Source organism: Trachurus trachurus, assembly GCF_905171665.1.
Source record: "Trachurus trachurus genome assembly, chromosome: 6".
Taxonomy (NCBI): Eukaryota; Metazoa; Chordata; class Actinopteri; order Carangiformes; family Carangidae; genus Trachurus; species Trachurus trachurus.
The window spans coordinates 34,220,430-34,243,681 of record NC_139897.1 but is presented as its reverse complement, the minus strand read 5'-3'; the positions used below and the strand labels follow the sequence as shown (position 1 = coordinate 34,243,681).

Here is a 23,252-nt window from a genome sequence, read left to right as displayed (position 1 = left end):
CAGCTGTTCTGTTAGCAGCTTCATCTGAGAGCAGCTCATCACCATCATCATCATCATCATCATCATCATCATCATCATCATCATCATCATCATCATCATCATCATCATCATCATCATCACCACACTGACCTCTGAGTGACCTCTGACCCTTCACCTTCTACCAGCTGCAGTAACATGGAGTCACAATCAGTCGCTGCTTCAAACTGAACTTCACACATTTGAACTGAACACAGACAAAAGTCCAACAGGTCCAGTCAGTGAACTCACCTCAGAGTCTCCAGTCTACAGTTTGGACTCTCCAGTCCAGCACACAGAACCTTCACTGATGAACCACTCAGGTAGTTTTTACTCAGGTCCAGTTCTGTCAGGTGGGAGGGGTTGGACTTCAGAGCTGAGGCCACGACTTCACAGTGACTCTCTGAGAGTTTACAATCACCAAGTCTGTGAAGAGAGAAAATATCAAATGTGTCAGAATCAAATCAGATGAAAGTTGCAGTAAAAACACAGTTGATCCATCTGATGACAGGACGTGGTGATGTGATGAACATCTGAGCTTCAGCTCATCTTCTCTGACTGAGTTTGACAGGACACAATGATCCTCATCACTCTCACAGGATGGACGGGACCCTGAAGCAAAGCCTGTTCACTCTATATTATCACTTATGTAATGTTTTCAAAGTCAAACTAAAAATAATGAGAAAAAACTCTGTTTATGTGAACTACTGATCTAAACTACTGATCAATAATTATATTGATTATGTCTGGACTCACCGAGCCTTCCTGCAGTTCCTCACAGCTGGGATCAGTCTCCGTCGTCCCTCCACTGATGTGTTGTACTTCTCCAGGTCCAACTCGTCCAGAACCTGCTCTGACATCTGCAGCATGTAGGCCAGAGCTGAACACTGGATCTCAGAGAGTTTCTTTGATCTGTTCTTTGACTTGAGGAACTGTTGGATCTGCTGATGAACTGACTGGTCCTTCATCTCCATCAGACAGTGGAAGATGTTGATGCTTCTGTCAGGAGAGATTTCATCAGTCTTCATCTCCTTCAGGTTGTAGATGGTTCTCTGGATGGTTTCTGGACTGTTGTCTGTCTGACCCAGCAGACCTCCTAACAGCCTCTGGTTGGACTCCAGAGAGAGGCCATGAAGGAAGCGAACAAACAGGTCTAGGTGGCCATTTCTACTGTTGAGGGATTTCTGCATGGATTTGCACAGGAAGTTAACCGGGGGACTGTTATAGATCCATGGAGCACTGCCATCGATTTCATCCAATCCATGAGAGGAAGGCATTGTCCTCTTCTCTCTCTCTTCGTAGTCTTCTCCCAGGAACTTCTTGAGGACCTCTGTGTTCCTGTTAGTGAAACAGTGGAACAGGTAGACTGCAGCCAGAAACTCCTGAACACTCAGATGAACAAAGCAGTAGACTGTTTTCTGGAAGATCACACTCTCTCTTTTGAAGATCTCAGTACAGAGTCCTGAGTTCACCAAGGCCTCTGTGACATCCAGACCACACTGCTCCAGGTCTTCTTGGTAGAACATGATGTTTCCTTCCTCCAGCTGTTCAAACGCCAGCCTCCCCAGCTTCAGAAGAACTTCCCTGTCGGCCTCCATCAGCTCCTGTGGACTCGTCTCATGTCCTTCACCATACTTGTTCTTCTTCCTCTTTGTCTGGACCAGCAGGAAGTGTGAGAACAGGTCAGTCGTGGTCTTGGGCAGCTCTCCTCTCTGGTCTGTGGTCAACATGTGCTCCAGAACTGTAGCACTGATCCAGCAGAAGACTGGGACTTGACACATGATGTGGAGGGTCCTGGACGTCTTGATGTGTGAGATGATTCTCCTGGACAGCATTTTGTCACTGGACCTCCTCCTGAAGTACTCCTCCATCTGGGCGTCAGTGAAGCCTCGGACCTCTGTTACCCTGTCAACACATGTAGGAGGGATCTGATTGGCTGCTGCAGGTCTGGAGGTGATCCAGACCAGAGCCGAGGGAAGCAGATTCCCCTGGATGAGGTTTGTCAGCAGCACGTTGACTGATGACGTCTGTGTGACATCAGACACAACCTCCCTGTTGTTGAAGTCCAGTGACAGTCGGCTTTCATCCAGGCCATCAAAGATGAAGAGAAGTTTACAGACAGCCAGCTGCTCTGCTGTGACCTTCTGTAATGTTGGATGGAAAACATGGAGCAGCCTGAGAAGACTCAACCGCTGATCTCTGATCAGGTTCAGCTCCCTGAACGAAAGCAGAACCAGCAGACTGACATCTTGGTTCTCCAAGCCCTCGGCCCAGTCCAGAGTGAACTTCTGCACCGAGAAGGTTTTTCCAACGCCAGCGACGCCATTGGTCAGAACCACTCTGATGGGTCTCTGTTGGACAGGTGAGACCGTAGAGATGTTCTCTCTCTGTTGGACAGGTGAGACCGTAGAGACGTCCTCTCTCTGTTGGACAGGTGAAACCGTAGAGATGTCCTCTCTCTGTTGGACGGGTAAGTCTTTAAAGATGTCGTTGCACTTGATTGTCGTGTCATGGAGGGTCTTCTTCTTGGACGTTGTCTCCAGCTGTCTCACCTCATGTTGGGTATTAACCTCTTCACTCTGTCCCTCTGTGATGTAGAGCTCAGTGTAGATCCTGTTGAGGAGGGTTCCACTTCCTGTTCCACTTCCTGTTCCCTCAGTTCCTTCAGTCACTCGTTCACATCTGCTCTTCAGACTGATCTTATGTTGATCTAAAACCTCCTGCAGACCACGATCTGCTGAGAGAGAAGAGACAGAGTCAGACTGAAGACAGAGAGTATGACAATCTGATCAGATCATTTTCATCAGCTACAGAAAAACTACAGACAACAAAGAGAAGGTTTGAATCATCATCTTAAATGTCAGTGCTGTGTGATGGAACAATGACTCTGGAGAAAACAACAGGTCCTGGTTTCACAAATGACCACATCAGCAGACAGATATTCAGTCTCACTTTGTACACAGCTGCTCTGATTGGCTGTCTGCAGCTCACCTCTGGTTCTGGGTCTTTGTCGACACTGGGGACAGGAGAGGGGTCCCGAAGAACCAGACTGGTCCCAGTCTGAGGTGAAGCACTGTCTGCAGAACCAGTGTCCACAGCTGGTGGAGACTGGATCCTTCAGGACGTCCTGACAGAGACCACAGCAGGACAGCTGCTGGTCCACAGAGACACCACTCCTCTTCCTCCTGTCAAGACATTTCTGGATCAACAACATGTCACAGCTCCACATCTGAGCTCTGATTGGTTAACCTCCTCAAGGGGGCGGGGCTTCAGTAAGCAGAGGAGCAGAGAGAGAAAGCAGAGGAAGATGAGTGTAGAGAGACGAGCTGAATGAAGACCTGGTCCTGACCTGGGGTCTCATTTATAACCGTTGCGTACGCACAAAACGGGGCTGAAAGTGGCGTACGTGACTTTTCACGGCAAGGTTGTGATCTATAAAAAACAAACTTAACGGGATAATGTGCGCAGCTCTAAGCAAACTCTGAGCCATGCGTACGCATGGTTTGGAGGAAAAGGGGAATTGGCGACACAGACGGTGTGGTGGTAAACTGAAGTCAGACTCAGGAAATGATGATTGAGGAGAACGATTATGTTTTTATTATCGGCCGTCACACATTATTTCAACCCGTATGCGTTAGATCCATGTTGCCACGGTGATTTAATTCAACAGCGCCCTTATTTTGCATCGGACTGGTGTTTCAGAAACATCTTCTTAGAATCTAACTTAAAATTCAAAATCAAAATTCCTTCTCTATATTTAATCACCACCGTCTCTCCGTCATATTGTCCACTCCCGGAGCGCAGGAGGAGGAGAGGACAGCGCTGCTGCATGGGATAAATACATGGTGTAAATAACTATATGTTCCTATGATACTGTGTGAACATATGATCGAGAGACAATTAAATCTCAAACCCTGGGGGGGAAAAAAATCCAGTAATCGTTCGCACAATTGTTACATTCTGTTTTCTTGTTATCAAGAGAAGTGTCATGTTTGATCATTCCTCAGAATGTAACTGTTATGATTGGATGTTATTACATGTTTGACCGCTAGGCGGCAGTACTGGTTAGTAGTCAGCTTACCGTACCATATAACAAAGTAGAGCAAGACTGCATGGAGCCACATGTATGTTGTTGAGAACGTGAGACATTAAACTAAGTTACTTGCTATCAACACGGCCTCATCCTTCAAACACGAACATGACATGGTACCAGGAGTAAACTCGAATGGGCGACATGGATTTAAAACCACCGGAAAGTTTGAAATTGACGGGGAATGTCGACGAGAACTGGCGCACCTTCAAACAGCGGTTTCACCTGTATGTGTCGGCTATGGGACTCGAGGCGAAGCCAGAAGCAAGAAAGGTAGCGCTGCTGCTAACAATAGCAGGGCCACAGGCCATAGAAGTATTTAACACGTTCGTGTTTGACAGTCCTGAAGATAATGAAAAGTTGGATGTAGTGCTTAGCAAGTTTGATGCTCACTGTTCTCCGAAGAAGAACGAGACGTACGAGAGGTACGTGTTTCGGTCTCGTACACAGCGGCAGCAGGAGCCCTTCGATAGCTTCCTGACGGACTTGCGGCTAAAGGCGCAGTCCTGCAACTTCGCGACGCTGAAGGACTCCATGATACGGGACCAGATTGTCTACGGCGTGGATGATAAAAAGGTCAGAGAGAGGCTACTACGGGAGATGGAGCTGACGCTGGCAGGAGCCATTAAGATCTGCCAGGCCAGTGAGCTGTCCCAAAGGCACGTGAGGACGTTCAGCGAGATGTCTGCAGTCGCCTCGGCGCAGAGCGACAGCGCGGCAGCGGTTGGAGCAGTGTCGTATCAGCGGAGACGGCGCACACAGACCCAGCCTGCACAGCAGGAGGACATGATGATAAACTGCAAGCGCTGCGGCTCACAGCACAAGCCTAGACAGTGTCCAGCGTTTGGTAAGCAATGCTCCAGTTGCCAAGGCAAGAATCATTTTGCTAAACAATGCTTCTCCAAACGGAGAGAGGGGAAGAAAGAAAAACTGTAAACTTAATAGACGAGCCTGATCTAAGTGACACGTTCTTTGTTGGAATGGTGAATTGTGAAAGTGAACAAATAAATAAGCCAGACAATGTAAATGATGTCACTACAGAAGATAAGTGGATAGCTCCTCTAATGATAAATGGGACTGTAGTCACCATGAGATTGGACACTGGTGCAAAAGCAAATCTCATAAGCATGTGTGATGTGAAGGCAATGAAAAATAAGCCACAAATAAAAAGAAAAGAATCTGGACTGAAAGACTACAATGGGCGGCCAATCAAATGTTTGGGCACGTGCAGGTTGAGTGTCACAGTTAAAGGAAAAGTGCACCACCTATTCTTCTTTGTTGTGAATGAGGGACGGGAATCACTTCTTGGTGACAGAGCCTGTGAAGAACTGGGGCTTGTGAAAAGAGTGTATCGCATCGTTCCGACCATAAACCCAACAAATGACTCTATGGACACAATTGTTCAGAACTTTTCAGATGTTTTCAAGGGTTTTGGTGTTTTGCCCTTCACATATAAAATACAGTTGAAAGAAGGAGCCCAACCAGTTGTGCATGCAGCACGCAGAGTTCCTGCTCCACTGAAAGACTGCCTAAAGAAAGAGCTCGACAGAATGATCATGCTAGGAGTGATCAAAAAGGTTAATGAGCCTACTGACTGGGTCAACTCACTGGTCATCACAAAGAAAAAGAATGGTGAGTTGAGAATATGTATGGACCCTAAAGACCTAAATGAGAGCATAAAGCGTGAACATTATCAAATACCTACACGTGAAGAGATCATCAGTGAAATGTCAGGTGCCAGCTACTTCACGAAGCTTGACGCCTCACAAGGCTTCTGGCAGCTGAAACTGGATGAAAGCAGCACCAAGTACTGTACCTTTAATACGCCCTTCGGCAGACACTGCTTTCTCAGACTGCCTTTTGGAATCAAGTCAGCACCTGAAATATTTCACAGAGCGATGGAGCAGATCATCGAGGGCTTGGATGGAGTTTGAGTCTACATTGATGACATCATCATATGGGGTTCCACAGCCCAAGAGCACAACGAGAGGCTGAACAGAGTTATGGAACGCATACAAAAGTATGGACTGAAACTCAACAAGAGTAAATGTGAGTTTGGTGTTCAAGAGATCCTCTTCCTGGGAGACAAGCTGTCTGCACGTGGTGTCCAACCAGATAAAGACAAAATACATGCAATACAGAACATGCCAAGGCCCACAGACAAGACAGGGGTGCTACGCATCATGGGGATGGTGAATTTCATAGGTAAATTCATTCCCAATCTGACAGCAAAGACATCATGCATACGAGAGCTTCTGCACAGGGACTGTGAGTTCAAATGGACAGTGAAACATGAGCATGAGTGGCAAAAACTCAAGGACACACTGAGCACAGCACCTGTGTTGTCATTTTATGACCACACGAAGAGGATAAAAGTGTCTACAGATGCTTCCAAAGATGGTATTGGTGCTGTTCTACTCCAGGCTGAGGGTGAGCACTGGAGACCGGTAGCCTATGCATCTCGGGCTATGACAAAAACTGAATGCCGATACGCTCAGATCGAAAAAGAATGTTTGGGACTGGCGTATGGTTTGGAGCGGTTTCATAGCTACGTGTACGGCCTGCCATCTTTCACAGTCGAAACTGATCATCGACCGCTCGTCGCCATCATCAAAAAGAATCTGAATGAAATGTCTCCACGGATTCAGCGGTTAATGATGAAGATGCAAAGGTATGATTTTGAACTGATATATACTCCAGGTAAACACCTAGTCCTTGCTGATGCCCTATCCAGAGCAACTACAGGCGACAGTGTGAGTGCAACAGACGAGGACATACAGTGTCACGTGAACATGGTGTCGGCTACACTGCCTGTGTCTGACACAAAGTCAAGACAAATAGCGGAGGCTACAGCAAAGGATGCTGAGCTACAGCATGTCATGCAGAACATGGATGAGGGATGGCCAGCTGGTTCGTGTCCACAATTTTACCATGTCAGAGGTGAGCTTAGTACTGTGGATGGTCTGCTGTTGAAAAAGGGCAGGATTGTTATTCCACAGGCTTTGAGAATGGACATGTTGCACAGGATACATGAAGGCCATCTCGGCATCGAAAAGTGCAAAAGGAGGGCGAGAGACACGGTGTTCTGGCCCGGACTGAACAAAGACATTGAAACACTTATAAGTAAATGTGAAACATGCCAGAAACACAGGAACAAGCAGAGCAAAGAGCCTATGGTGGTAGCTGAGGTGCCAACAGCACCATGGCACAAAGTAGGAATGGACTTGTTTCATCTCAGAGGTAAAGACTATTTAGTGGTAATGGATTACTACTCAAACTTCCCTGAGATGGCGCTACTAGCAAGCTCAACGTCAACTTGTGTCATAACACATGCTAAATCTATCTTCGCCAGGCATGGCATCCCACACATCGTGGTGAGCGACAATGGCCCCTGCTTCAGCAGCAAAGAATGGCAGAAGTTTGCAGAGCAATATGATTTCAAGCATGTGACGTCAAGCCCACACTATGCACAGTCAAACGGGCAAGCTGAAAAAGGAGTTCACATTCTCAAGCAACTCCTAAAGAAAGCAGCTGACAGTGACTCGGATCCCTATCTGGCTTTATTGAGCTACAGAGCATCACCTCTTCAGTGCGGCCTATCACCAGCTGAACTGCTGATGAAGAGGAAGCTACGAACAACACTGCCGAGTCATCAAAACGACAAATTCAAGCAAAAGAATCACTCAAAGATTGAACATAAGCTACGACAACAGAAAATGATGCAAAAGTCATTCTATGACAGAACAACCAAGCATCTCCCTCCACTGACTACCAACGACACAGTCAGGATTGAGGATGCTGATGGATGGAGTACAAAAGCAACTGTCCTGCAAGAAGTTGCTCCACGATCGTACACAGTGAAAACTGATGATGGACAAATCCTCAAACGCAATCGTCGCAGTCTATTAAAGACTCCTCAAGGGACTGTTGGTGAGCTCAGTGTAACCTGTGGTGAATCTCGGGTAACTCCCACACCTGCTATGGACTGTAACACTGACTCTCACACACCTACTCCAAGCGAACCTGAGTTAAGAAGGTCCACAAGAGAAATCAGAAAGCCTGATAGACTGAACTTATAAACAAAGAAAATTCAATATGCAGGTTAAAGATGTTGAACAAAATGTATATTGATTGATGTTGTGAATGTGTTCTAAATGGTCTAGTGTTGGCTTATAGATGAGTTATGCATCTGATAAACTGTTTATACTGCTTATGTGTTGCAGGGTTATGCTGAATGTGAAATGGTTGAAATAACTGACACAGCTAATGTGATAATTCATTAATGCATTTTACCTTAGAAAAGGGGGGATGTTATGATTGGATGTTATTACATGTTTGACCGCTAGGCGGCAGTACTGGTTAGTAGTCAGCTTACTGTACCTTATAACACAGTAGAGCAAGACTGCATGAAGCCACATGTATGTTGTTGAGAACGTGAGACATTAAACTAAGTTACTTGCTATCAACACGGCATCATCCTTCAAACACGAACATGACAGTAACTGATTCTGCTAATTATTCAAAGTTTTATCGATCAGTCTAATTACTGTAAATATACAGCGGTGAGCCCCGTGCGTAATTCTGCACCACAGCACCGCTGGAGGAGAAAGGAGGGAGAGGGAGACCATGATGAAGGTTAATAACTCGTTTCAGATTAGAACTGTTGTCATTGTTGTAACTATGTGCCGAACCGGGTCCAGCATGTGAGAGGGCAGCGCATCAAAACAACACCGCGTGCGCTCTGAGCCGCTGACGCCGTTAACAGCTGCAGCAACACGTCACGTTGTCACTTTCACACCTGCAGCTAATTCACAACAGAACAAGAGCACGTCAGACTCATTGACATGCAGATCACATTCATGTGGTGGTTTGCATTGACCATCTACGATTAAAACAGGGCGTGTACAGGGCGGAACGTGAAGCGGATTCAGCTGCGCACAATTGTAGGAACTCTGTGATTTATAAAGGGAAGTTTGCTTAGAAGTGTGCGTACGCAGGGTTTTATAAGTCTGAATATTTACTAGTGCACGCAAAACTTGGCTTTTGGGCGTACGTACACTTTTAGTAACGATCCCACGCACAGTTTTATAAATGAGACCCCTGGTCTGGTTAGTTTGAGTCTCTTCAGTTCTGCGTCGTCTCGTGTGGTTTTTACTCCAAATGTGTGAAATGATTGAGAAGCTGTTGGTGGTGTTTTCTAGCCTGACAAGCCAGACTATATCACTAAAATGTCTAGTTTGGAAACGACCGGTAGACCTCGGCTCAATCCAGGGGGCGGGATGAAGGCTGTCTTTCAAACTGCCTCTACATGCAATAGGGTAGCGCTACGACCAATCAGAGCAAAGAGCAGGATGTCGTTAGCCTGACAAGCTAATTAAAATGTACGTCATGATCGCGTTAAGCCCACCCAACGACTCTCCAAACAGATAGAGCGCTGTGATTGGTCAACACAATCGGTGTTCGAGACTCAAAAAGTTCCTATGGCTCGTTTCTAGACCCACCTACGGAGCAAATATTTTTGCTGCTGCTAGGGTGCAGCTAGATTTCTAGGCTAGGTGTTTTCCTCTTTCAGACACTGATCATGTGTTTGATGTTGGTTCTGGACTGAGTCCTATCAGGTCTTTAACTAATGAGCTCCTCATCCAGACGCTGCTGTGTGGCTCTAATCAACCTGTGTTGGAGCTCTGATCCAGTGTGAGGAGACTGAAGCTGACAACAGAAGCTTCAGCAGCTCCACCTGAGCTTCACTACATGTTGTGGAGAAGCTCAGACAGTCACAGACAGGAAACAGGAAACACTGATCACTCCTGTCTGGTTCCTGACTTTTCAAAATAAAAGCCTCTTGTATCAGCTGCTTTAATCTCTACTGTGACTTCAGTTTAAAGCCTCAGACGTGTGGATCATTAAAGTGTTGGTGCAGCAACGTTCACACTGACTGAGGCTGATGACACAGGAACATGAGGACGCTGTGCTTCATCAGTCTGATGGACAGAGTGTGTGTCCATGTTTCTGTCTCTGGGGTTTGTTGTGAACCTTCAGAGTCTGATGGATCTGGTTCCTGGTTTCTCTCTGTTTCCTTCACATGAGTCTAATGACTGAATCATCTTCAGCTCAGTTTACAGTAGAAACTGTCTCTTACCGTGACTCTGAAGGTCCAGGTCCAGGTCCAGGTCCAGGTCCAGGTCCAGGTCCAGGTCCAGGTCCAGGTCCAAGACTGAAGTCTGGAGGTTCAGGTTTGGACCAGTCACTCTTCACGGACAGACAGATGGATCCTGGAGACTTTGATCTGTCCTCCTGTTTCTCCACATTAACACTCATTTTCAGTCAGTCTGAGAGGAAACCAGTAACACACACAGAATCAAGACACACCCAAATCCACCGAGGACAAACAATGTTCACTTCCTTGTCTGATCCAGTCGTCGACCTCCACCACTCATAGTACTTTGACATTAAATACATGTTCATCCAGTCACCGTGACCTTTGACCTTTGATGTTTGTTGTGAGTTTGAAGAAGTTGTGTGGAGGTGAATCTGAGACAATGTGCTGACGTATGTACGGACTACGTCTGACTCTTCTTCCCTCCACAGTCCACACAGACACACTGACTCTCACACTCTGACACAACAACAACAATAACAACAACAACAACAACAATAATAATAATGTTGTGTTGACACTCACTTGTCTCAGACTTCAGTTTCTCTCCTTCTGCTCCGTTCACTCTAACATGGCGTCTGAACATGAACACCTTTACCTTTACCTGCACTTCCTCACTCTGTGTTTACAGGAAATCACACAAGTTCATGATAACAGAGGGAGGGGAAGTGACTTTCTACAGTAGAGTGGCACCACCTGCTGGGTAACTCCTGGTATTACACCTGTATGGACAGGTGAACTCTGACACCATGAATAAACAGTGAGCTGAGATCCAGCTGTGGTAGAAGAGCTGCTGAGAGATTTAAAGACACTCCACTACAAGTTACAGCTCAGTCTGTTCTCTGTCTTATTCATCACACATGTTGTCACCATGTTGTCATTTTAATCATATCTTATCTTGCAGTAGGTCCTTTTAATCTGCCCATGATATGTTACGTGTTATCTGGTGTTGTCTATTTGTGTATGTGTTTGAATGTGTGGATCTTCCTGGCTGCAAACCAATTTTCCCTGTTTGGAACAAATAAAGACACTTTGACTTTGACTTGACTTTGAATCACGGGGTCATTCCTATGTTCCCACAGCCCTATGTTCCCACAAGGGGGCAACCGCCATTCCGACATCCCACCAGTCCGACATAGGCTTCTTAATTGTCTAAATGGCAACACTTAATTTTCTATCAAACGTCCCATTATTCCGACAATTCCTGCCTCCTATGGTCGGAACGACAGTATTTTTGTTCTTTTTCTTTTTAAACATCCTGCCTTTCCGACAATTCCTTTAATAGCATATTTCCCCCCCCAAAAGATTTTACACTGGTTGGGCTTAGGTAATGAAGAAAGGTGTTGGTTAAGTTTAGTAAAAAGACCGAGAAGAGGATAGACAGGCCAGATAGATCGAGAGAGTCCAGAGAAGTAGGAGCGAGTCACCCGTTGTGTAACGCACATTTCCTTATATAAAGCCTTGTTGGAATGGTGGGATGTCTAAATGGTGGGATGTCAGACTGGTGGGATGTCGGAATGACGGGACGTCGGAATGACAGCATGTATCCGTTCCCACAGCCCTATGTTCTCACATTTGTAACTTTTTTTTCCCCACTGAAAATTAGGCCCTATGTTCCCACAACCCTATGTTCCCATAACATCACACCCATAGACATCTTTCCACACATAGCAGAGCATGCGCCATTTAGACTTGCACTTTACCTATTTAAACTTGCACTTGCACTTGCACTTTAGAAACTTGCACTTTTATGGGAAACTGCTAAGGCGTTTATCAGGGGGTCAATTATATCTTACACAGCAGCTCATAAGAGGGAAACAGTCAGGAAGCAATTGGAATTGGAACAGTCAATCAAGGAGTTAGAGAACAAATTTAAAGGGTCTCCATCTAAACATAATCTTAAAAACTTAGAAGCAGCAAGATCGGCGCTTAATCAACTCCTAACAAGCAAAGCAGAGGCTTCTATCCTTTTCGCTAAACAGAGGCTATATGAACACGGCAATAAGCCTGGCCGCCTTCTTGCCCGCCTGGCAAAGGGCAGAAATGCCATTAATTTAATATCATCACTTAAAGATAGTAATGGAGACAAATTTCATGAATCAAAAAAAATTAACAATATTATGAGACAGTTCTATCACAAGTTATATTCCACCGAATGCAATACATCAGATGACTTAAGAAAATCCTTCCTGGATCAAATAAGTCTCCCCTCTCTTACAGAAGAACAACAGGAACTCCTGAATAGACAGGTTACCAGGGAAGAGGTCCTGGATGCTATTCGCACACTTCAAAGTGGGAAAGCACCAGGGCCGGATGGCTATGGGCCGGAATATTATAAAAAAATGAGCAGGATTGTGGTGGGCCCTCTCACCGATATGTTTTTGGACTCCTTCAAAAATGGATGTCTCCCTCCCTCTCTAAATTTGGCCAATATCTCTTTAATCCTAAAGAAAAATAAACCCCCAGATGAATGTGGTTCTTATAGACCAGTCAGCCTTATAAATGTGGACAGCAAGATACTTTCTAAAGTGCTGGCCAGAAGACTGGAGAATTATTTACCTTCACTTATAAATGATGATCAGACAGGCTTTATCAGGGGGAGGTTATCGTGCTCTAATGTGAGAAGACTTCTTAATGTAGTACAGTACTCCTCGGAGATGCAACACCGGGCACTAGCTATATCATTAGACGCGGAAAAGGCGTTCGACAGGGTGGAGTGGGGGTTCATGTGGGATGTCCTGAGCAGGTTTGGATTAGGAGAGGAGTTTATAAATTGGATAAAACTTATTTATCATTCACCAGAGGCCTGTGTCTTAACCAATGGTATGCGTTCTTCTCCCTTCCCGCTAGGTAGAGGGACAAGACAGGGCTGCCCGCTCTCCCCCCTCCTCTTTGCCCTTACTTTAGAGCCTCTAGCAGAACGAATCAGGAACAGTAACGAAATACACGGCATTACTTTAGGCAAGACCACTCATAAGATAGCATTATATGCTGATGACGTTTTACTTTTTCTTTCAAGGCCTGAGGTGTCAGTCCCGGCCACTTTGTCAATTATCAACTCATTTGGCTCTATATCTGGCTATAAAGTTAATTACACAAAATCTGAGGCCATGCCCCTGGGAAATTATGGTAGCACAGGCTCAGTTACAAATTTTCCATTCAGATGGGCCACTTCGGGCTTTGTTTATCTTGGTATTAAAGTGTCATCTAATGTTGAGGACCTGAGAAGACTTAATTTTGCGCCCGCAATCAGAACAGTTAAGAATGACCTTGAGAGATGGCATGACCTTCCCCTCTCCTGGATGGGCAGAATCAGTCTTATAAAGATGAACATACTCCCCAGGTTGCTTTATCCTTTGCAGATGTTACCATTATGGATACCAAAGAAGGTTATTTTAGATTTAGAAAAAGCCTTTTCACGATTTATCTGGCACAATAAAAGACCCAGAATTAAAATTAAGACTTTACAACTGCCAGTGGCACGAGGGGGCCTAGCCCTACCCAATCTGAGATTTTATAACTGGGCCTGCCACATCCGAATAATCTGGGACTGGCTCCAGTCTCATTTAAAATCTGAAACGGGTATCGATGAATGGTTTTCCTCTCCCTACTCTCTGCTGAGTAAACTTGTTAGTTTTGGGAAAAAGAGGTTGCCACACATTAAACGCAACCCTATTGTTTACAACACTATCAGAGTCTGGCGAGACCTTACAAAATATTTTGGGGAAAACGTTTCATCCTTTGCATTAACGCCTGTGACCAGAAATGAGGAGTTCGCCCCAGGAATTAATAATAGAGTGTTTGATAGCTGGCATAAAAAAGGCATCAGGCTCATTTGGGATGTATACGAGGGCAATACGCTGATGTCCTTTCAACAGCTTCAACAAAAATACAACATTGCACCTGAACACTTTTATGGGTATCTTCAACTCCGTAGTTTTATTCTGTCAATTGTGAAAAATCTCCACACAGACACTCCCTCTCCCAGTGATATAGAGTTATTTGTACTGAACCGAAAAGACACAAGACATTTTCTCTCTCATTCCTATTCACTGCTCTACTCCTTAGATTCATCAGATATAGGGAAGGTGATACAGAAGTGGGAACGAGATCTTGGTGGACAATTTATTGAAGATGACTGGCATGAAGCAATAGTCTCTGCCAAAACCACATTTATTTGCAACCGAATGAGAGAAACCCAATTTAAAATACTCCATAGATCCCACATAACACCATTCATTCTTAACAAAATGGATAACCAGATCTCCCCTCTCTGCATCAAATGTAATATGTCTGTTGGGACATACATTCACTGTTTCTGGGAGTGTCGTTTGATTGCAAGGTTTTGGAGTAATGTAGCCCAGGAGTTGAGTAAAATTTTCTCACGCAAAGTTACAAAGGATTCTGGCCTTTTCATATTAAGCTTGCCGTCAAAAACATTATCTTTGAGTAGAACAGATTTTAAACTCTGTGACAAACTTCTGTTTCTGGCAAGGAGATGTATTTTAAAGCAGTGGATAAGTGACAAACCTCCAACGGTCACACAATGGTACCAAGAGACGTATAAAGTTTTACCCTTAGAAAGACTTACTGCGCGAATGAAAGGGGATGATAATCTGTTTGAGGTAACATGGTCGGCTTTTCTGGGGTACTTACCCCCACCCCTTCGGGACACTGTAAATAAGGGGAGATATCAAAGTCAAAGTCAAAATCATTTATTAGTCTCCCGAAGGAGAAATTTCTCTCGGACAGAGAGCAGTGCTGCGTCACAACAAAGACAAAAACAGTACAAGGGAAAAACAGCAGAGAAGTACTAAAAACATACAATAAAATCATTAAAGTGCAATATGCCTCAGAAAAGTACTAGTGGCAGATGTGAGGACACGCAAACATTCATACATATCATCACACAAACTGCTCATTCATAAAATTAATGGACAGAGGGATGAACGAATTTTGAGGCGATTATGCCTGCAAACAACACGCAAACATTCATACATAACATCACACTAGCTGCTCATTCATAAATTTAATGGACAGAGGGATGAACGAGTTTTTGAGGCGATTGTGCCTGCACAAAGGGACTCGATATCTTCTACCTGAATTTAAAAGCTCATATTCAGGGAGAAGTGCGTGCGTAGGATCTGCTAGAACAGAGTTAGTCAGCCTAATGGTGGCCTGTTCAAACAGATCTTGGGGTGAGCGTGGGACAGGGGAACCCAAGATTTTGCTAGCCGTCTTGACCAGGTTGAGTATTTGAGATTTGGCTTTTACTGTGAGATTACCGAACCAGGACGTAATGCCGTATCTCAGGATGGACTCAATGGCAGCGCAATAGAAGATGTTCATGATGTTAGAGCTAACGCCGAATAGGCGGAGTCGCCTGAGAAAGTGAAGGCGCTGATGGATCCTGGCACACACACCTGCCACATGTGTGTGCCAGGTGAGATCACTATCTATATGCACGCCCAAATACTTTACTGAGTCGACTTGTCTGATGTCGTTACCATGTATGGCGACAGGGCGACTGTCACCTACAGATCGTGGGTCAAGAATAATTTCAACAGTTTTACATGTATTGATATACAGTTTATGAGTATCACACCAAACAACAAACTTATCGACAGCAGCTTTGTGGTTGTCTAAGTTGTTGGTGAGCAGACTGAGGATTACAGTGTCGTCTGAGTACTTAAGAACAAGTTGGTTAGGCTGAGAACTACCACAATCATTAGTATACAGCGTAAAAAGAAAAGGTGAACTGACGCACCCCTGGGGGGCCCCTGTACTGCTTAAGGAAAGATTAGAAAGGACAGAATTAAATTTCACCTGCTGGGACCGCGAGGAGAGAAAAGAATGATACCATTTGATTAAAAAAGGATTCACATCCAGCTTCGCCAATTTCTTAAGAAGAATGTGTGTTTGGATCGAGTTGAAAGCCGAACTAAAATCAATAAAAAGCAGCCTGGCGTAAGCTGCTGGGCTCTCCAAATGTTTTAAAGAAAAATGCATTAAAGTGGCAATAGCATCGCTCGTACTGCGTTTTTTTGAGTAGGCGAACTGTAGATGGTCAAGGGATTGCGCCACATCTGCCTGCAGTACCTCTAATAAAAGTCTCTCCAGAGATTTCATAACATTGGACGTGAGAGCGATGGGTCGATAATCATTGTTAACCTGGGGACATGATGATTTGGGAACTGGTATTATAATTGATTTTTTCCAGAGATCTGGTACAATGTGAGTGTCTATGGAAAGCTGGAAGAGCCGGTGCCAGACAGGTGAAAGTTCATCAGCAAAGGTTTTAAGAAAAAGTGCTGACAGATTATCTGGCCCCACTGCTTTTTTCGCATTCATAGATTTAAACACTTTGTTAACAGAAAGAGGGTCAATAACAATCAGGTGACATTTTCTAAAACAGCACGACATTCATGTACACTGTCTGAGTTCTCAAAGCGCAGGTAAAAATCATTTAACTCGTTAGCTCTAACAGATTCATTAAGAGCATATGGGGCCTTCTTTTTAGTGTCCATATTGGTCATACCCCGGATACAGTCCCACAGTTTTTTTGTGTTTGAGGAGGACAGCTGCTGTTCTGCCTGCTCCTTATGCTGCGACCGAGATATTCGCAGCTGCTGGTTGAGATCTTTTTGAGCAGCCCTGACTCCTGCCTTATCATTTAGTTTGAAGGCTTGCTTCTTCCTGAGAATGCATTCCTTAATACCCCTGGTCACATAAGGCTTGTTGTTCGGGAACCTTTTGACAGTCTTTTGGGGTATGATTGAGTCAATACAAAAAGAAATATAGGCAGAGATAGAGTCAGTGGCAGAATTAATGTCATTGCCCTCAAAGAAAATGTCCCAGTCAGTACATAAAAAACAGCCTTTGAGCTCCTCCGTTTTGTCGCTAGACCATACCTTTACAGTATGGGATTCTGGCTTACTGGATTTAAAAAGTGACCGGTATGTTGGGAGCAGCTGGACAGCATTGTGGTCAGAATTACTAAGGGGAGGTCTTGCTCTTGCTGTATAGGCATCCTTGATGTTCCCATAACATTTATCAAGTGTGTTGTTATTTCTAGTATTACACTTGACATATTGGTAGAAGCCTGGCAGGGATTTATTCAGGTTACAGTGGTTTAGATCACCAAGAACAAACATGGGGGCGTCTGGCTTATCCTGGAGATGTTTGTGGACACAGTCTGAGATGTAGTTGGCTGCTCTGGTGGCGTTCCCACTTGGTGGAACATAAACGACACAGACAAAAATGTTCGTAAACTCTCTAGGGAGATAATGTGGCCGCAAGGTGACGAGCAGCAGCTCAAGGTCAGGGTTGCATATTTTGCTTCTATATACTTTAGACTGGAATACTTCCACTAGATGATTTATGGTATCAGATGTGTTATTGCCAGTCTCTAACTCTCCCCTTCAATGCTTTTGTTTAGATTTTATACGACTATATCTACTTGTGTAATTTATTTATGTATTTTAAATTTAATTTTATTGTTTATCTGTCTGTATTTCGTTTACTTACTGTTAAAAAAAATCTATTCCTTTTTAATTATTATTATTTATTTATTTATTTTATTTTTTTTCTTTTCTTTGTCTTTTCCTTTCTGATGCCTTTTTTTTTACTTTTGGGATAAGGACAGTCATGAGCTAAGTTTACATTTGGTTTGGATGGTGGCTTGTTTTTCTTTCCGTATTGATATGTGAATACAGAGAGCACTTGTATGTTGTTGATGTTTTGTTCGATAAAAATCAATAAAAATCTATTGAAAAAAAGAAAAAAAAAAAAGAAACTTGCACTTTATACCAGGCACTTTACAGATCACGTGCACTTTATGTATAGGTATGAATGTGTATATGATTGTGAACCACTGTATAATTCTTGTGTATTTCTGTCTGTTTGTGTGTTACCTGCCAAGGGACTACAGATGCAAATTAGCAAGTTGCTAACTCTGACGCATTTACACTTGTGCACACGTACGAATGTTCATTAAAGCAGAAGTAAGTGGTCCGGTCGTTTTCGCTAATGCTGCGTTCCAGGCAGGCTTTTGAAATCGTAAATTACAGCTTCAAGTCACAACTTACGACTTTGTAGCGTTTCAGGCAACCCACTCGTGTTTTTCCGACCTGTTTTACTGGTGAAAGTCACTATAACGGCCACTCGTAACTTCCGACCCGTGAACTCGTACCAGATCAAACTGGTACCACTTCACGGTCGGAAAAATACGAGTTTCCTTGAACGCTCCATAACAGTCCTTGTCCCTACGTCACCACATTCACGGCGTTCCTTGGCTGCACACACAGCCCTTCATGCCGTTCTCTCTCCTCATTGGATAAAAACTGTAGGATACGATAAATGTTTTCCCCTCGGCTCAGAGCAGAGCAGAGGGACTGACAGACCTGTGTTTCAGACCAAACACTCTATGTAAGTGATTGCTGTCGGAAGATACAACTATTTAAGACTTATATTAACACAAATATATCACTTACTTCTGCTTTAATGTGTATTGTCCCTTTTAAATAAAGAAATAAATACTAAATGTGTTCAATCTCAGCTGTGGGACATAAGGCTGTGGGAACATAGGGCTGTGGGAACATAGGCATGGACCTGTGTTGTAACTGTCTTAAACTTATACATTTTTGCAAATAAAATAAAAAATAGTTTTTGGCAACAACAAATAAAACCTATAATGGAATTAGGACAATGCACAGAACACAAGTAAATAGAACATATACAAAATAAAATCAAATCTAATCTGTTTCCTTACCACAGGAAAATAAGCCTAAAAATGAAAAGTAAAGACTTATAAACTCATAAAAACATTCAAATTAATCAAATCAAGTTCAATTTCAGTCAATTTTTCATTTGATGCAATGAAATTTCTCGTGTTATTTAAAAAAAAATGTTTTCATGAGTTTATAAGTCTTTCCTTTTCATTTTTAGGCTTATTTTCCTGTGGTAAGGAAACAGACTAGATTTTATTTTATTTTATGTTCTATTTTCATGCTCAGTAAATCGTCACTCGGTTGCATTGCCTGGTTAGTTCCACTGTTTATCTCGCGGCTTCCTATTGGTCCGCTGGAGTCAGCTGACCGGAGGAAACAAGTCATGTGACACGTGACCGAGCTGCTGTTTACATGACAGGAAGAGAAGTGTGGACTGGTCTGTCTGGTGGTCCTACGGTGCAGTCACTCAGATCCAGTTCCAGGTCCAGGTCCAGGTCCAGGTGTAGTAGCTCCATCAGGTGAACACACCTTACCCCCCCCCCCCCCCCCCCCCCCCCCCCCCCCCGGTGTGAAGATGCTGCAGGCGGCTGAGCGGCTGGAGAGAGCCGCCTCCACCTCCATCCAGGTGGCTGTGATCCCGGAGAACCAGCGCTGTGGGCCGGTAGCGGAGCTCCGCAGGGCTCAGCTCGGCCCAGGAGGCTCCCTGCTCGGCTGCCTGGGGCCCCGCGGCCGCCTGGAGGTCTGGGACCCGGCCGACAGAGACGCTGCTCCGGCTGCGGTGGACGGCAGCTGCTCCGAGTGAGTCCCACACTTCTCTGACTTTAACCCTAAATAACACAACACTTTATATTTCTGCTATTTCACTCATTTGGAGTCATTATCCCTCTATGGTACCATACCATACCATGGCCTGTCACATCTCCACAATTCATCCCATTTAATGCTGTAATACTTTAAAAAAGAGAGGAGACCTTAGAGAACCAATAACAATGCTTTAATTTATCACATGACTTTCAAGAAGCCACTGAAACCCTTTTTTGCAGACTTTTTCAAAGGAAACAGGTTTGCCATTTTGCTCCACTAAAACGGTCTGAAAACATACAGTAACTTCCTGGCCCTTTTTCATCTGGACAAAAATAGATTAGTAAAGTTACATTTTTAATAGTTCCATGCAATTTATTTGCTTATTAAATAATGGAAACTTGTTAAAATGCACCTGTTGCCCCAAAGCAACAACGTACCATTATAGAAAATTGCAGTGTTGCCTTGAGGCGACAGTGGACCATTATGGAATCAATATTGCATTATGAGACTATGGTAGTGTGTGTTTAGGTGTAAATATAATGTTCAAAAACATATAATTCATCATAATTTTGTTTTTTATCCTTAATAAATGTGATTTTGGATGCAGTAAAGTAAACATCAGGCTATTATGATGATGATGAGGAAGATGAGAATGAGGATGAGGATGAGGATGAGGCCAGTGAAGGTGAAAGTCTACAGAGACTGGTCGGTGTTTCTAATACAGTAGATGATGAACCGTGATGGTACAATGTTGCCTACAGGCAAAACATCCCCAAAACTTCCAAAAATAAATAATTTTTAAAGATTTCTTTAGATTATGTTTATTTAGTCTATTTTGAGACATAAAAACACTCCAAACATTTTTTCCCCACTGGCATCATAATGCAGCGTACCATCATGTCCAGGGCCGGCCCAAGTCTCCATGGGGTCCTAAGCTAAATTTGATATCGGGGTCTTCTATTACTGCCAATAATACTCATTATTAATCATATGGATTTACACACCTACTACAACTTATTTCCTTCTTCTATGTAATCCGTCAATATGAATCACCCTCCTATCTTGGCATGTTTTTACTCATATATGGGCTTTTTCATCTGAAATGGAACCAAATTGATCTGAAAGTGCAGCCTGAGGTTGATTTACACTTCATATTCAAAGTGATAGTGGGATACTGAATGTCATCTAGGCCTACTAAAACTAAAACTAACAAAATAAACTAGCCTAATAGACAATGCATTTTCTGTAGCACGTCTTCTGCTTTTAAATGGATTCACTTCTTGTTTGGGCCCAGGGTTTCCTCTGGCCCTCTGTGCTCATGGTTCAGTTCATATGATCAACAGATCAGCTACATGAGTTGGTGGTTTCTCTCGGTCCAGTAGACTAGAACCATCTTCACCCCTATTTATGAAATATTCAATATTGCCCATTCATAAACTTAATGTCTTCCATTCATGCTTGTTTGTGCATAAGTTTATCAACGCTAAACAAAATCTTCCTGACACTTTTCAACATTTTTGTACTTTTTCATCTGACCTCCATTCATATTCAACCAGGCATAGTGGCAATCTTCATTTACCCTTCTGTCGAACATCTGGGCATCAATCTAATATTACTTTTAAAATCCAAAACTCTGGAATGGTTTAGAGGTGGTTCTGAGGTCAACAACATCTTATACATCCTTTAGAAAGTTACTGAAAAAACACCTAATGTCATAATCTTCAGTGTTATTTTTCTGTTAATGTTAATTATGCATCCTTCTTCTTTTCTTTTGTTGTTTGTGTTTCATAGTCTTTCTATGTTGCACTGTACATTTTATTGTTCATTTCTAATTTTATTTTCCTGTATTTCTCATTGTTTATCTGGAGTTCATGTAATTCTTTGATGATGGGAGTGGAACTTTGTACAAGCCTCCGAGGCTTCGTTCCCTCCTTGCACTGTTTTAAAATTGTGCTAAATAAATAAATCAAATCAAATCAAATAGGACTAACTGAACCACAAGCAGAAGTTTTTGTGTCTTAATGGCAAAAAACTGTAACATCAGTGAGTCGATCAACAGAAATCTGCATGAATAACTTATTAAAACAGTTGCTCATCAAACAAAGTAGTTTATCTTTGTGTTGCTTTGTGTGTTGTAGTTTTTGGTGGGAGGACGTCCCGGCCCAGCGCGCGGCCGGCGGCGGCGGCTTGCGGCTCCTGGCTGTTGGATCTCAGTTCGACCTGAAGCTGCTGCAGGTGGAGGCCCAGCGCTCGCTCTCCGTCTCTCTGCTGTGTGTGCGTGAGTGTCCTGCAGAGCGGCTGCTGCAGGCCGTCAGAGACCAGGACCACGGTGAGTCCCGTCCACCAGCAGGGCCGTTGCTAGGAATTCTGGGCCCCCTTAAAGAATACTAAAGTGGGCCCCTCCCTCTAACCTTTCCAGTTTGTTTTTTCTTAGACTACGTATGTATTATCGTTTATTATTTAGCCTTCTTTGTTTTGATGCTAATGCAGCATTACACTGCAAAAACTCAAGTATCTTACCAAGAATATTTGTCTTATTTCTAGTCAAAATGTCATTTCTAGTCAAAACAAATCTCATTCTACTTAAAATAAGACACATCATATTAAAAGTAGCTTGTTTTTAGACACTTTTTACTCCTTTAAAGCAGATTTTCACTTGGAAGAAGTAGAAAAAATCTGATAATGGAACAAGTTTTTCTTCCTTATTACAAGCACAAAAACTTACTTTCACTGGCAGATTTTTCTACTTATATCAAGTGAAAATTTGTTTGAAACAAGTGAAAATTATCTAAAAATAAGTTAATTTTTAGGTGATTAGTATTATTTTAAGTGGAAAGAGATTAGCTTTGACTAGAAATGAGACATTTGGACAAGAAATAAGACAAATATTCTTGGAAAGATGTTGAGTTTTTACAGTGTACTATGAGTATTAGTCAGGGGCTTACACAGAATAATTCAGTCATATAAGACTACTGGGGTTTTTTATGGGCCCCACTGGGCGCTGGGCCCCTAGAGTTATCATCACCTTTCTCCCCAATCCACCACTTTCCGGAGAACGACGCTGGGTGTCACCATGACACTCCATTCCACCGTTACTGTATTGTTGATAGCATAGACTGGTTGATAGACATCGGCCGTGATGACTTTATTTATAATCATCACGTAATTTTAATGAGAACAATACGAACGAGGTTTTAGCTTTATGTCACATTTTCACGCCACTATATCACTATATCACTACTCTGATGTTTATGAAGTCTATAAAACGAATTGTTGAACAAACATTTCAGATTAGCTGGGCTAACCGTTAGCTGTTAGCCGTTAGCAGTGTCAATAAACAATAACTCAATAAACGGCCCATGAAAAAAAAAAAAAAATTTCCAACGGATATCCTAGTTCCAACATGACTGAGCTAACTGGAGTAGTTTCATGTCGTGTCCCACAACGGGAGGGTTTT

The 23,252-nt window shown here is 43.4% G+C and overlaps 3 protein-coding genes across 3 annotated transcripts in view; 1 reads left to right on the top strand and 2 right to left on the bottom strand.

Moving 5' to 3' along the window:
* Positions 1 to 23,252, bottom strand: part of LOC310987529 (uncharacterized protein) — a 300,910-nt gene that overhangs the window by 71,127 nt on the left and 206,531 nt on the right. The window lies entirely within an intron of this gene.
* Positions 149 to 10,423, bottom strand: LOC310987251 (NLR family CARD domain-containing protein 3-like; the record flags this gene model as incomplete). Its single annotated transcript, XM_083973440.1, has 4 exons — positions 149 to 441; positions 772 to 2,749; positions 2,932 to 3,200; positions 10,245 to 10,423. The coding sequence occupies 4 exons, from the start codon at positions 10,421 to 10,423 to the stop codon at positions 264 to 266; spliced, it is 2,604 nt and encodes an 867-aa protein (XP_083829566.1). The 3' UTR covers positions 149 to 263.
* Positions 19,555 to 23,252, top strand: part of spg11 (SPG11 vesicle trafficking associated, spatacsin) — a 47,726-nt gene continuing 44,028 nt past the window's right edge. Inside the window, exons 1-2 of the mRNA XM_083973837.1 lie at positions 19,555 to 19,789; positions 21,934 to 22,124. Coding sequence (XP_083829963.1) covers positions 19,566 to 19,789; positions 21,934 to 22,124 — 415 coding nt within the window. The 5' untranslated portion in view covers positions 19,555 to 19,565. The remainder of the gene's footprint in view (positions 19,790 to 21,933; positions 22,125 to 23,252) is intronic.